General features: G+C 40.2%; 1 protein-coding gene across 3 annotated transcripts in view; it reads right to left on the bottom strand.

Annotated features, from left to right (window-relative positions):
• hmgcra (3-hydroxy-3-methylglutaryl-CoA reductase a) overlaps nucleotides 1-11690 on the bottom strand; it is a 31254-nt gene extending 19564 nt beyond the window's left edge. The window contains exons 1-11 of one of the 3 annotated variants that reach the window (XM_088317629.1): nucleotides 11498-11690; nucleotides 8108-8284; nucleotides 7858-7969; nucleotides 7687-7774; nucleotides 7489-7573; nucleotides 7265-7370; nucleotides 6874-6980; nucleotides 6675-6794; nucleotides 6399-6559; nucleotides 4435-4688; nucleotides 3641-3807 (exon numbers count right to left, since the gene is read on the bottom strand). In XM_088317629.1, coding sequence (XP_088173755.1) covers nucleotides 3641-3807; nucleotides 4435-4688; nucleotides 6399-6559; nucleotides 6675-6794; nucleotides 6874-6980; nucleotides 7265-7370; nucleotides 7489-7573; nucleotides 7687-7774; nucleotides 7858-7969; nucleotides 8108-8284; nucleotides 11498-11500 — 1380 coding nt within the window. In that variant the 5' untranslated portion in view covers nucleotides 11501-11690. Of the gene's footprint in view, nucleotides 1-3640; nucleotides 3808-4434; nucleotides 4689-6398; nucleotides 6560-6674; nucleotides 6795-6873; nucleotides 6981-7264; nucleotides 7371-7488; nucleotides 7574-7686; nucleotides 7775-7857; nucleotides 7970-8107; nucleotides 8319-11011; nucleotides 11169-11497 lie in introns of those variants that run through there. The other 2 variants (XM_088317631.1, XM_088317632.1) reach the window with 2 other exon arrangements.
• Between the last annotated feature and the right edge of the window lie 667 nt (nucleotides 11691-12357).

Genomic DNA, 12357 nt, shown 5'->3' with positions numbered 1-12357 from the left:
ATTTGTGCTCTCAAATAGAGTTTGGCTACTGTATTGCATGTACCTTGATTCATTGTTGCATTGTATTAAAGTTCTTACCTCTGCCACACTGATTGGTTGAATGTACACAGGTTTACTGCAGTTATTCTCTCATCATTACAGCAATATAGTATCGGTTCATTGATCATGGAAATAGTTGGACACGATACTACTACCGCTGAGTAGTATCACTCAGCCAAGAGGTTATAAGCCTAGAATCGGACTGAAGCCAGGACTCGACAGGAATATTGTGACTTGAGCACCAGAAAGAAGGCGCAACGCAACACAAGTCTGGTGACCAACTGAGACGGGTGGCTGCTGGAGTAGACTACTTTTTGACTGGGATGATAAAAACTACGAGCTGTGGTACAGTAGCTGAGCTACAAGGGCTCAAAGACATTATCTTGACTGATCCTGCTGAAAATGGAGCAGATGAGGGGGATGATGAAACACCCGACATTTAAGTGAAAAATGCTGATACATATGCAGAGATGATACAATTTTTGGATGACAAAAGTCTACCTCTGGTGATGCGAGAGGCAGCAGATGATTGACAAAAGGCAGTACAAATATTGAGGAACTGTTATGCGGGTGCAGACATGTCGCGCTTAATCAGCCCTTATACGGTGCTGACATTGCATGAGAAGTATTAACAGTGATAGTGTTATAGAGTATATGATACGGGCAGAGAGCCCGCCATCACTGCACTCTGACACGCCAGTGAGACATTGGGCAACTGATTGCTCGTGTCAATGGTATTAAAAGATCTGCTAACATGTTTTCAATCATTTGAGGTCCATCTATCTCAAAGTCATGTAGCAATTACTTAAAAATGACTAAAATAAACAGCTCCCCTGCGACCCTAGTGAGGAGAAGCGGTATAGATAATGGAGGGATGAAAGGAAAAAAAGAAAACTACTGAGCTATGAATACACAGAAAAGATGAGAGGGACAGCGTCTTAGGACAATGTCATGAAGTCACAAGTCCAACCAAGTCAGAACAAGTGTCGACATTGAGTGTTTTAAATGTGGACGAAAAGGACATAAAGATAAAGAATGTTAAGGTGCAGTTTCTGTAAAGACTTCTTTTTACTTATGGGTCCAATGTCTATGCGTATGTCACTGCGTCAATGTCACGCGTCAATTGCCTTCACACTTTTGCGTACTCACACGCATTGTTTTGAAAATGTGCTGCAGTTTTACTCCGACTCTCGATGCCGGATATGGGGATTCACGAGATGAAATAATATAATGCAGGAATCTTACGCCTGCCGGCGTCTACACTTTTCATGCCAATTCTTTCTTTTTCGAATTTGTCCCGCAACCTTCCACCTTCCTGGCACTCCGAACAATTCCAAGCCTACGGCTGCGGAAATGTCACGCCATGAGTTGGCTGCCATTTGACCATCTTTATAAAAGCTTGACCGGGTATCAAATAGATAAATATATTTGCGCACCTCCTCACACAGTCGCTCGTCTACTTGATCCATGTTTTCTTTTTTTGAAATGGCATAACTTGCCGGTAAACCTGATGTCGTCATTGTATAACGGACCAATCAGCAGAGCGAATACGCGGGTCCACATTCATGCAGCAACATTTTCAGACGTGTGCGTGGCATGTCTTGCAGACATTTTGCAGACGGGCTGCGCAGTACAACATGTTGGTCACGTGATGCAATGTGTTAGTTGTCGACTGTGCTGACGCGGGAGTATAGAGAGGCCCTAAGAGTGCCACACACCACAACTCAAACTGCAAGTGTAAAAGAACGGTCATATAACACACGGAAAGTTTCAGATGGCATGGATTACGCATTCCACTTGAATGGCGATGACACATGTAACCAACCTCGGCGAGGAGCTCGGAGAGGTAGGCTTGGGCAAGGCCTTTCAAAGATTTGAAGATGAATAGAAGTATCTTAAAGAGAACTCTAGAGTACACTGGGAGCCAGTGCGGACAGGCCAAGATTGGGGGTTATATGATCCGTCACCCGAGCTACCAGTTGGAGGCGCTTGAGGGAGGACTGGTTGACTCCAAAGTAAATTGCATTACAATAATCTAGCGTAGATGTAACAAAGGCATGGATTATTTTTTCTAATTGCTGCTGAGAAAGAATGAGCTGCACTTTAGCCAGCTGCCTAAAATGAAAGAAGCTGGATCAAACAACAGCACTCATTTGGCGATCTAATTTAAAACCACTGTCTAATTTAAAACCCAAGGTCAAGACTGTTGGCGTTAAATAAGATCTCAGCAAAAGATGCATTGGAGTAGCAGGACGCAGGGGAGTCGTGGAAGTGTGCCTGATGGACAACAACGGAAAGTGGCACATAGTAACGCTGAGATGAGCGTTACACATTTCCTTCTTTCTGTAGGGAATTTTCTCTGTGCAAGTAGCTGCATCCAGTGGTCCTGATGTGCACACTCTGGGAAAATTCAGTCAAATTAGAAGTAGAGAACCTGAACTGAGAGCAAAAGATGCATTCGACATGGCGCACACATAGACATAGCTGGACCAATTGATCACAAGTCAATTGGCGGACATCGCTTTGCATTGTCATTTACCGACAATTATTCCTGTGCAGCGTTTGTGTATTTCGTGAAGAGTAACACAGTGCACGCAACTAAAAAATTCCTGGCAGATAGAGCACCATATGGGAAGATCAAATCTAGCAGATGCAACAACGGAACAGAGTTTTTAGATTTAAAAAAATATCAAAAGTTTGGGAACTTAAAATAGCAACAAGCAAGAGACATCAGCACCATATTCTCCACATCAAAATGTCAGTGATGAGCGCAATTGGCACACGCTATTCAACAACGACGTTTTGGACTTATGGAAGACTGACGGAATGGTCCATGAGTCTGTCACCAACGCACCGCCATTTTATTAACACCCGATGATAGAGGGCAAATTGACGGACTAAGTGCTGCCGCAAGTGAATATTCATCCGTCAGTGTAATCAGCACAAATTGGGTCAAGTTTTGATATTTGCTTTCAGTCGACAACAGAGTATTTTTTTTTTATTTGACCTTGAGTAATTAAACCAGTGCTTCTCAATTATTTTCTCTTATGTATTTTCTGTTCTGTTGCCCCCCTTAGCAAGAAAACAATTCGCGCCCCACCCCTCCACCCACTCTCTGCTGCAAACCTGCAACTATAAATAATAGCATTTTTGTTACAAAACAAAGCTACACCATAGAGTTAATACTCGCTGCGCACAATGGACAATGAGAGTGCCACTGCTAACTACTGGAGTGGATGTGCAATTACACTTTATTGTAGTACGGTGGAAAAAAATCATGTTCCCCAGGGTCACACGAGCCCCTCTCAGGATCGCACCGCACCCACCCCAAGGGAGCCCGCCCCACTATTTGAGAAGCACTGGATTACAGAGAGAGGAATGTGAGAAAATCTTAATGCCAATCTGAGAAAAAAAAATAAGCGTGTGGTAAGGGACACCATTCTCACACGACGGGCAGGGCAGTTGATTAGACATTTCTATAAGCCGCTTCGTTTCCAATCCTCGGCTGATTCTCACCCAAATTTTTGTGGAGATCGATCAATACTATGAAAAAAATTGCCAACACGTCCATTGTATTTGAAACTAAGTAGAAATGTCTTACCTCTGGAATGTTTAGAATGGCCGCACATTCACAAAGGCTCCTTGGCTTCAAGGGGAGGTGCGGCTCTGTGATTTCAGAATTAATTTCTTTTTCTCCTTCACCTATAACGAAGATGTTACTCGATCCAGGATCATTAACAGGACCAAGCAGGGGCCGGATAACTTTATCTAGAGAAGCAATGAGAAGTAGTAAACTGAGTTACGTTTTACAATTTTTATTATTTTTGTGACAGTACTGGCAAAATGTTATGTTTATATTAATAACTACAATGCTCGCAACTTTTTCTGGTGTTATTGTACATTTTTGATGGCTCAGCAGGTGCAGTCAAAGAGGGAGTTATTCACCCGCTACTCGTTCAGACTGCGACTGTATATCATAACTGCAAGGTTGCTACAGTCTTTTCTTTCACTTGCAAAATCATTCTGCAGGTTGGATTAAACCCCCAAGCAGACTGGTTTTGTTCTTTTTTGAATTGTCAGTTCATAATGCCGATTGAAATTATATTCATAAATTAAAGCATTTACCCATTTTTTACACAGTAGCAAAAACAGTAAAGAGCAACAGCAGCAAAACATATTCATTTTAGCAACTTTTCCACCTCTCCAAAAATTAAAAAAATTTAATTGAATAACATTATTGTGCGTACTGTTCAACACCACTTATCCTGTACAAGGACGAGGGATGGAGCTGGTGTCAAATATTTTCAGTTTATTAAATTTGATTAATTATGAATATTTATATAGTCCTACCACGATTACATATTTCTAAATGACTGCAACAGAAGACAGACAGACCTATATCTTCCCTGTTGGATTGTGTGGTAGAAGGAAAACTGGGAGAGGGTGCATGGTGTTGGAGAAGATCAAGATTCTTCCTGCAGCAAGTCTCCATGGCCTGTTGTGGAGTCAGGGGCAGGGTGGACAAAGTGATGGGGTTCCTTATTGACAGGGTAGACTCCATCTCCACTTGCTCAAAGAAGATGTACTTAATGGCCAGAAGCAGAGCCAAGGACAGGCAGATCACCTGCTCAATGTCCATGGTAATCATTCTGTAGGAAAACATCAGTTAAAAAAGGTAAGTTATATATTGCTTCCCTCAAAATCATTTTTTTTATAGTATATCGATTACTGGCAAGTTATATTTTGCAAATGCTAAACAAATCTTTTGCCTTTGATTGCCGGTCTCAGAAATAATGTGTATTATTACAAAAAAAGGGTACAACCACAAATTAGGAAACAACAAAACTAACTTCCATAAATTCAATTTCTGTCAAGCAGGACCATATCCCAGCTGACTTATGCAAATAAATAGAAGTAAAAACGGACCGACTGGCAGACTAATAACTCAGTGCTTCTCAAATAGTGGGGCGGTGCGAGGCTGAGGGAGGCGCGTGTTAACCTGAGGAACATACTTTTTTTCCGCCATAGTACGGCTGAACGATGTAAGGTTTTGGGACCGAGATTGCAATCTCAGACAACGCGATTTTGAGATCGCCAAAGCTGCTGTTTGTGCCTCACGCAGTAGGTCATGCAGGACTGATTTAAAAAAAAAAAAGTGTTGCGCATTGGCTCGTTGTCCCGGAAGTAATTGCTTTTGCCGCTACTTGAATAGTAGCCGCCAAGCTATCTTGTGCCGCAGCAGTATGAGCTTTATTTGTACTCTATCTAAGTCCGTGCAAAGCAGCAGCCACGAGCTGCGCGATGACAAATAAATGACCCCACTAACAAGTAGCGTTTTAAACGAGGAGGTGAACGAGGAGGTGCTAAGCATGCTAATCGCTAAAATGAATTACAAAGTAATAAGTGCTTCGTTGTATGCTCGACTTTAAACAAGAGTCTGACACGAATCGCGTTTAGGCGGTGAGCCAACAGCTATGAACAGAAATGTTGAATTGCAACCATTACGTATCGGAACAAAAAATAAGACTATACGGCTACGTTAGCAATTTAGCAGACGCTCTCAGACCGGGACACGGAAACGGATTACGTCATCACGACGAAGAGGTTCAATGTCAACGTATAGTAAATATTTATCATCACATCTATATTTGAACCACAGACTGAGTTTTGAGAGCCTCTCAATAATAGTTCTCAAAATTATATTTCTTTAGCAAAGGTAAATTGCTAAGGGACATTTTATTGATATAATCTAACATCAATATACAAAGAAAATGTCCATTAGTACGAAATGTAATGCAAATTTCTTTCTACTGACTGATGGACTGACCAACTGACGATTAGTTCGGCCTGAAAAAAAGATGGAATGACCAATGACAGATGGGTACCCAGTCCACTAACGGATGATTAATAAAATGCCCACCTCTGATTCTGATGATTTATTTTACCATGTATTATACACACACACGCGCACGCACGCACGCACACGCACGCACGCACGCACCCCCACACACACACAATATTATCTATACTACCATACTAAGTAAAATCATTAATTTCCTTTCGTAAACCCAAGCCAAAATTTGATATATCACCTCACAGTCAGGCCCATCATGATAAGAAGCTAATGTCTTGTTATTGATGTGAGTGATGTGTAAATTGACTTGTGTGTGTGTATAGACTGTGAGTGAGCCAAATATAAATTAGTCATTACAAACACGGTTAGGATGTCTTTTGCCAATAATTTTAATAGACACAATTGAAACACCATTGCTGACCTTTTGCCATGCTGAGAAACATATTTGGGCATTGATTTTTGTCCTGTAAGTTGTTTGAGAGCTGTAATGCGGGTGTCCACATACCTGGTGAGGTAAAAATGCCACAGAGGTATCTGTGGTTCGATCCTCCTGGGGGAGAGTTGTTCTTCATCAATGGCACCCTGTGGAATTCCCACTGGAGCATTGAACAACAGGGGCTCAGCAAGCCACCTACTGTGAGCATGAACCATAACAAGGCCCAGAGACTGCAGACAAAGAGATGCACAACTCAACAAGCTCATTCTCGGATTGAAGAACATAACACAATATAAGTGACAGACGGAATTAAAAAAAACAACAGGAATGTATAAGAGTTGTTACCATAATCATTTTTACTCTCTGGGTGACAGGATTTGGTTTCTTATCCTGCTCTTCCTCCAGCACCCGAGAGAACTGGCTCAGCTGCCAAATCGGATGGCCTTCCTGACTCTCACGAGACAACTTTAGTAAAACGCAGGCATCATGAATACAATTGCAAACACTTTGAGTACATACAAATCTATTGAAACTGAACACTTACCTCCAGCACCAATGACACACATGCAGGGAAGAATGTCATGAAGACAAAATAGTTGGCTAAAATAGACATGCAGCCAAAGCAGCACATTATTTCTAGCTGCCGAACACCTGAAATATAAAAGGTATTTTACAATTGCATTTCGGGACTTAGATATTCAAATATTTTACATTCATAAAATAAACAACTTTCCATGGTGTGTGTGTTTTTTTACACGAATATAATTACAATTACCCTAATACACATAATAGCCTATTGCCACCCAGCACAGGCTGATAAACCTCACATGATACTTTTAATCAAATTAAAAACAACTGTCAAGATCGAGTTTTCAGTGATGCTTAATTTTGTCCCTGCACACAATCTAACCACAATAAATCCAAAATAATGGTACCTGACATGGTTCCTACACCAATCACTAAGCACTCCACCAGAGCATCTAAGGTGAAAGTAGGTCCCAGTACTGCCATACCTCGAGCAATATTCTCCCTAACTTCATCCTGAAAAAAAAACCCAAAAAAACATTGAAATACTAAAATCAATCCCCCTAACCTCATCCTCAAAATAAAAAAAACGTTCAATCATTATTTTTTATGGGTTCCACTGCACGTTTAGTACCTGAGAACTAGAGCTAAGGGCAAACTTTGCAAGAGCGCATGCTTTGGACAGATCAATCAGGAGCAGAAAGAAAGGCAGAGCCTCGCTGGAAGACAAGACAGAATAATTATAAACCACTGAAGTTTCTCCAATGGAGACAGTGATAGTCTAATAATAATAATAATAATAATAATAATAATAATAATAATAATATCTTACTTGAGGCCAGTCAGCTCTTTATCAAGAAAGTGAACGACGACAGTGCTGAATACAAAGCTGGAAAACATTGTGAAAAGCCCTGCAATGCCTGAAAAAATGCACGGGTCAAAAATCACATACAGAAGTAATTCTAGTTATTGGTATCTTGTGTAATATGAACCATTTTCATACCTAATATATATTTGGATCCCAGTTGTCTTAAGTTTTGGAACTGGAAGTAAATGTAGACGATGGCAATGCAACGGGTAATGGTCAGGATGATTATGTCACTGCTGAGAATTTGCTGTTAAAACGAATGAATAATAAATGAAAAAATAAATCTAAAAAATAAAGTATTACAATGTGATGTGTGTGATGTGGAATCTTTCCTAATTGAAATATGGTGTTACGACAGTAGATTGAATCATGGCATTCAACTCACCTCTTCCGTTTTGGGGCAGTCAAAGTTCCAGCCACAGATTTGGTCATTTCCAGTTAACATATTCATGGACATCATACAGACTGTGAGGGTGATAGTGCCTACAATGACCTCCCATGGATGGGAAGCCACCACGTGGCCGTGAATACGGAACAGGTGGGTCAGCATGGTGGAGTAGCACTGTTGAATACCAGAATAGGAGAACCACAACACTCTGAGAAAACAAAATCCCAGACACTACATGAAAAAGAACTATTGTGAAAGGACATCTAACGATAAGGTCACAGTACAGAAATATTAAGTCTGCTCAGTCAAGCACAGCAGTGTAGTGAGTCAAGTTGGTGATGTCTATTGAAATATGCTTTCACAGTGAGCATGTTGATGGTCCTGCCAAGATCATTTATCATTTTCATGCCCAGTGGAGTAGTATATCCTATGCATGGAATTTAGAGCTTTACTCTTTATCCATCCATTATCTGAACCTTTCGTTTTTCTTAATTAGATGGATCTGTTATTTAAGAAACTTTAAAACCGTAAATAAATAATCTTTTTTTTTTTTTACGGGGGTTATGTTAAACACTGTCACATGACAGGCGGAATCCACTACGTAGTGACCAAATATTGCCTTTATTTATTTATCTGTCTTTTTAAAGCTTCATGCAAATAATACTAAAATATATGCATGTGAGGTGAAAATATTATTTTTGTCCACTTAGGGTCGCCACCATCACATTCCACAGTAGTGTAGTAACTGTGTGAGCTTAAATATCTCAAGGTCCTGTTTCTGAGTGAAGGAAGCATGGAGTGGCGCTGATCGGTACACCGTATACTCTGCAGTTATACGGACTCTGCATTGGTCAGTCATTTTGAAAAAGGAGATGAGCGAAAAGGCAATGCTCTCGACGAGTCGGTCTGCATTCCCACCCTCACCCATGGTCATGAGATGGTCATTAATGAAAGAAGGAAGTTGCAGATAAAAGCGACCACAATGAGTTTCTTCCTAAAGGCACCAGGGCTCTCCCAAAAAGATCTTCAGGAAGAGACTCATAGTTGAGCTGGTGCCTTGGACGAATAGTGCATGCGACTGGCATCGTGAAATCTGTCTGGCAACACGAGCTAGCTGAATTCTGATTGGATAAAAACTCTCACCTAAAATTACAACACCATGATATTTTATGACATCAATCTGAAGAATATGATCATGATTTCTTGATTATGTTAGGCCAGCAGACAAGGCCCGCCTACCACTGACTCCTTAATTGATGCACGCCTCTGCTGTTTGTTATGTTCATTCGTGAAATTGGGAGACTTTACAACATACAAATACAATCTTACGTTTCCTGCATGTTACCAAGTGTGATGTTACTGACTGGACAGCGGGAAGCTATATTTCCTAATATATGTACATTTTATTAATCAATCAAAATGATTCAACATTTAAGAAGTACAGTCTGCATCAACATGTTTCATGAGACTTGAAAAGTTGGATATAAAGGTGTCAAAATTAATCGAAATTGCCTTGCTTTTGTAATGTGTTACAATTATTTTACTGTTGAATTTAGATGACTAATATATTTTCCATTAACATTTGATTTTTAAATTTGTTTCTCACCAACTAAAAGATGTGAATTTGAGAAAATTCTTCTATTTCCTGAACTACATAAAGTCATTAAACTCCTTGATGATTATTATTTAACAATTAAGCTATCAAAACACTTTAACTGAAATACTTGCTGAAATTAATCAACATTTAATGTAGTTTACCATTTCCACTGTTGCCTCTCGATATGTCTGCATTTTAGGGCCATTAAGATTCGCTATGTGTGCAACACTCGTAAGCCTTCACCACTGAGTGAGATGACGCCTTCAGTATTTTATTTTATTTTTTTGCTTGCGGCATAGTTTGCCCCTAACATGAAATTGTGCCGCAAGTAGAAGATTTAGGCATTCAAATTAATCACAAATGCACTTGGGAAGTAAATATTCACATTTACACACATGTTCACTATATTACTGTTACAGTAAATGGGCAGATGTGTGGAGCAAAAGTTTGTCAGCAACAACAAAAAAATATATTCAAGAATTTAAAAAAAAAAGCATAATTGGTCACATATGTGCACTGTGTCAAATTTTAGGGGAAAACTTTGGGAGCAGTTTTATGCTCTGCAATTATTTATAAATCGGGAACAGTCGGTGTTACAGCTGTCATGAGCAATCAATGTTACGTCTGTAACGACCCAGTGTTCAGAAATTTCCGTCACAAAATACAGACAAACCGTAACAGTTGGCAGCACTGCAGTAGTACATTTTTTCTTACTCTCCAAAAGATTTTTGTTTTCCATCCAATTGAGCTGTATATATGTCAAATTGATAATAAAAAATTTTTTTCAATCGTTTCTCTTGGCCTCATTATCATTATTATTATTATTTTTTCCAAACACAAAACCTGATATTTGAACAGGAGTGTGTCAAGGTATGGGTTAGGGTTTGTACCATTAGTTATTGACAGATGCTATCAAGTTATGCATTCCCCAGACATGTATTTCAGCTAAACGTTATGCAATTAATACATAATAAATTTTAATGTGCATGAAAACGTTTTTATCGTTTTCATTATGAAAAGATTCGCAATCTTTTGTGGTGTCATTGAAATTTAAATCACCCCTTAACCATCATGTACGTAAATTATTCAGACAATAACATCATACTTCCAACATTTCACAGAAGTATTTATTTTAAAATGTGTTTACATCTGCGTTGCGCAAGCAAGCTTTTACTTTTACAACAGCTGAATTGGTACCTATGTAATAAAATGAAATGAAATAAATAAATACAAACATGTTTTTAAAGGTGTTCAACTTTGTAATATGGTATAGTGGAGCACACATATATACAAGAGTGACTTACCTGCGAGGGTGAAGAGAGTGGAATGCGCCTGCGACTGAGTTTGAGCAATAAAGGCTGCTCAAATTAAGGGGAGAGCGAGTGGGCTGGACTTGAACCTCCAAGCATCAGTTCAATCCATGTTGAGCGGATTCTACAATAATGCGAGTCCACATGGAACCATGGCACGCTACGACATCATACGAGACCTGAGCCAATCACAGCGCCCACCTGCTTCAGTGACGCCTATTCCACGCCCTGTTTCCTTGGCGACGGCAGTGTGGGCGTCGCCCGTGTGATTTCTCCTCATCGCGCCACTACGCTCACTGATATCACAGTCAGCTCAGCAGAATGTCTAAAATGTGTACTCTGAACACAGATGCAGTTTTGGTACATACAAAAGAATAATACGGTGACGAAAGAACGAAATCCAAGTCCCCGTTTCGTTCGTGAACGTATTCCTATCGCCCATTCAATTTGTTGAATACACTTGTGCTGTATGTCGCTCACCATTATTTCGCAGGTCTCTGGTCATCCGACGATTGCGCTGTGCTCAGTCAATGATCTCCGCCTGGTGTCAGCGCAGCTTCGACTGTGACTGTGGACAGACGTTGATTAACGGTACTCAAAAGTTATGTAACGCAAAGAATTTCACACGGTTCGTTGTATGGTTGGACGGTAACGTTCCTATTTGTCTTCATGACAACAGAGTGAGTCCTGTTCGTTGATTTAGCGCCACTCGATGGCGACATCGTCCTAACAGTGGAAATCATCAACGTCAACACGCTCACTTTGATTTGCAGTCTCGACATTTCCTAGAAGGGGGAGGCCTATGGAGTAAGATCGTTGTCAAAAAGCCAAATGCCTAATTAAACTATCCGTATCAGCAAATGTAAGATTCGTACCCGTAATTATTTCCCTGTGAGTACAATCAGAGGTGTTAGGGTTTGAATTTTTTTTTGTGTGAGTACGAATCAAAATTGTGAGGGTGAAATGTTTTGTGAATACAACTCACATTTCTACGACTACGAATCTTCACGACGCATGAATTTGCCAGTTGAGGATACAAATCTCGTTGTGAGAGGTCAAATCTGCACAACATGCAAATTCGGATGACGTCACGCAGGCCACAGGCAGGTCCCAAGGGAAGCCAGTCGAGTAGAGGCCGAGTAATTTTAAGGGAACTTCACCTCATGATATGGCCATTATTTCTCACACACTCGGTGGTTAAATCAGACAAAAGATTAATTACGGAAAATCCTGGATGAAAATTGCCACTTTGTAATTAGCTAGCAAGCTACCTTGTCTGTTACCTTGAACATTTTACATATTCGACGTGGGAACACTATGGAGTACTGAAAGTGCCAAAA

This window comes from Idiotropiscis lumnitzeri, chromosome 15, assembly GCF_059441095.1.
Source record: "Idiotropiscis lumnitzeri isolate Australia: NSW breed Sydney's pygmy pipehorse chromosome 15, RoL_Ilum_1.0, whole genome shotgun sequence".
NCBI lineage: Eukaryota > Metazoa > Chordata > Actinopteri > Syngnathiformes > Syngnathidae > Idiotropiscis > Idiotropiscis lumnitzeri.
Note: the sequence above shows the minus strand (reverse complement) of the source record. Positions and strands in the feature narration are given on the sequence as shown.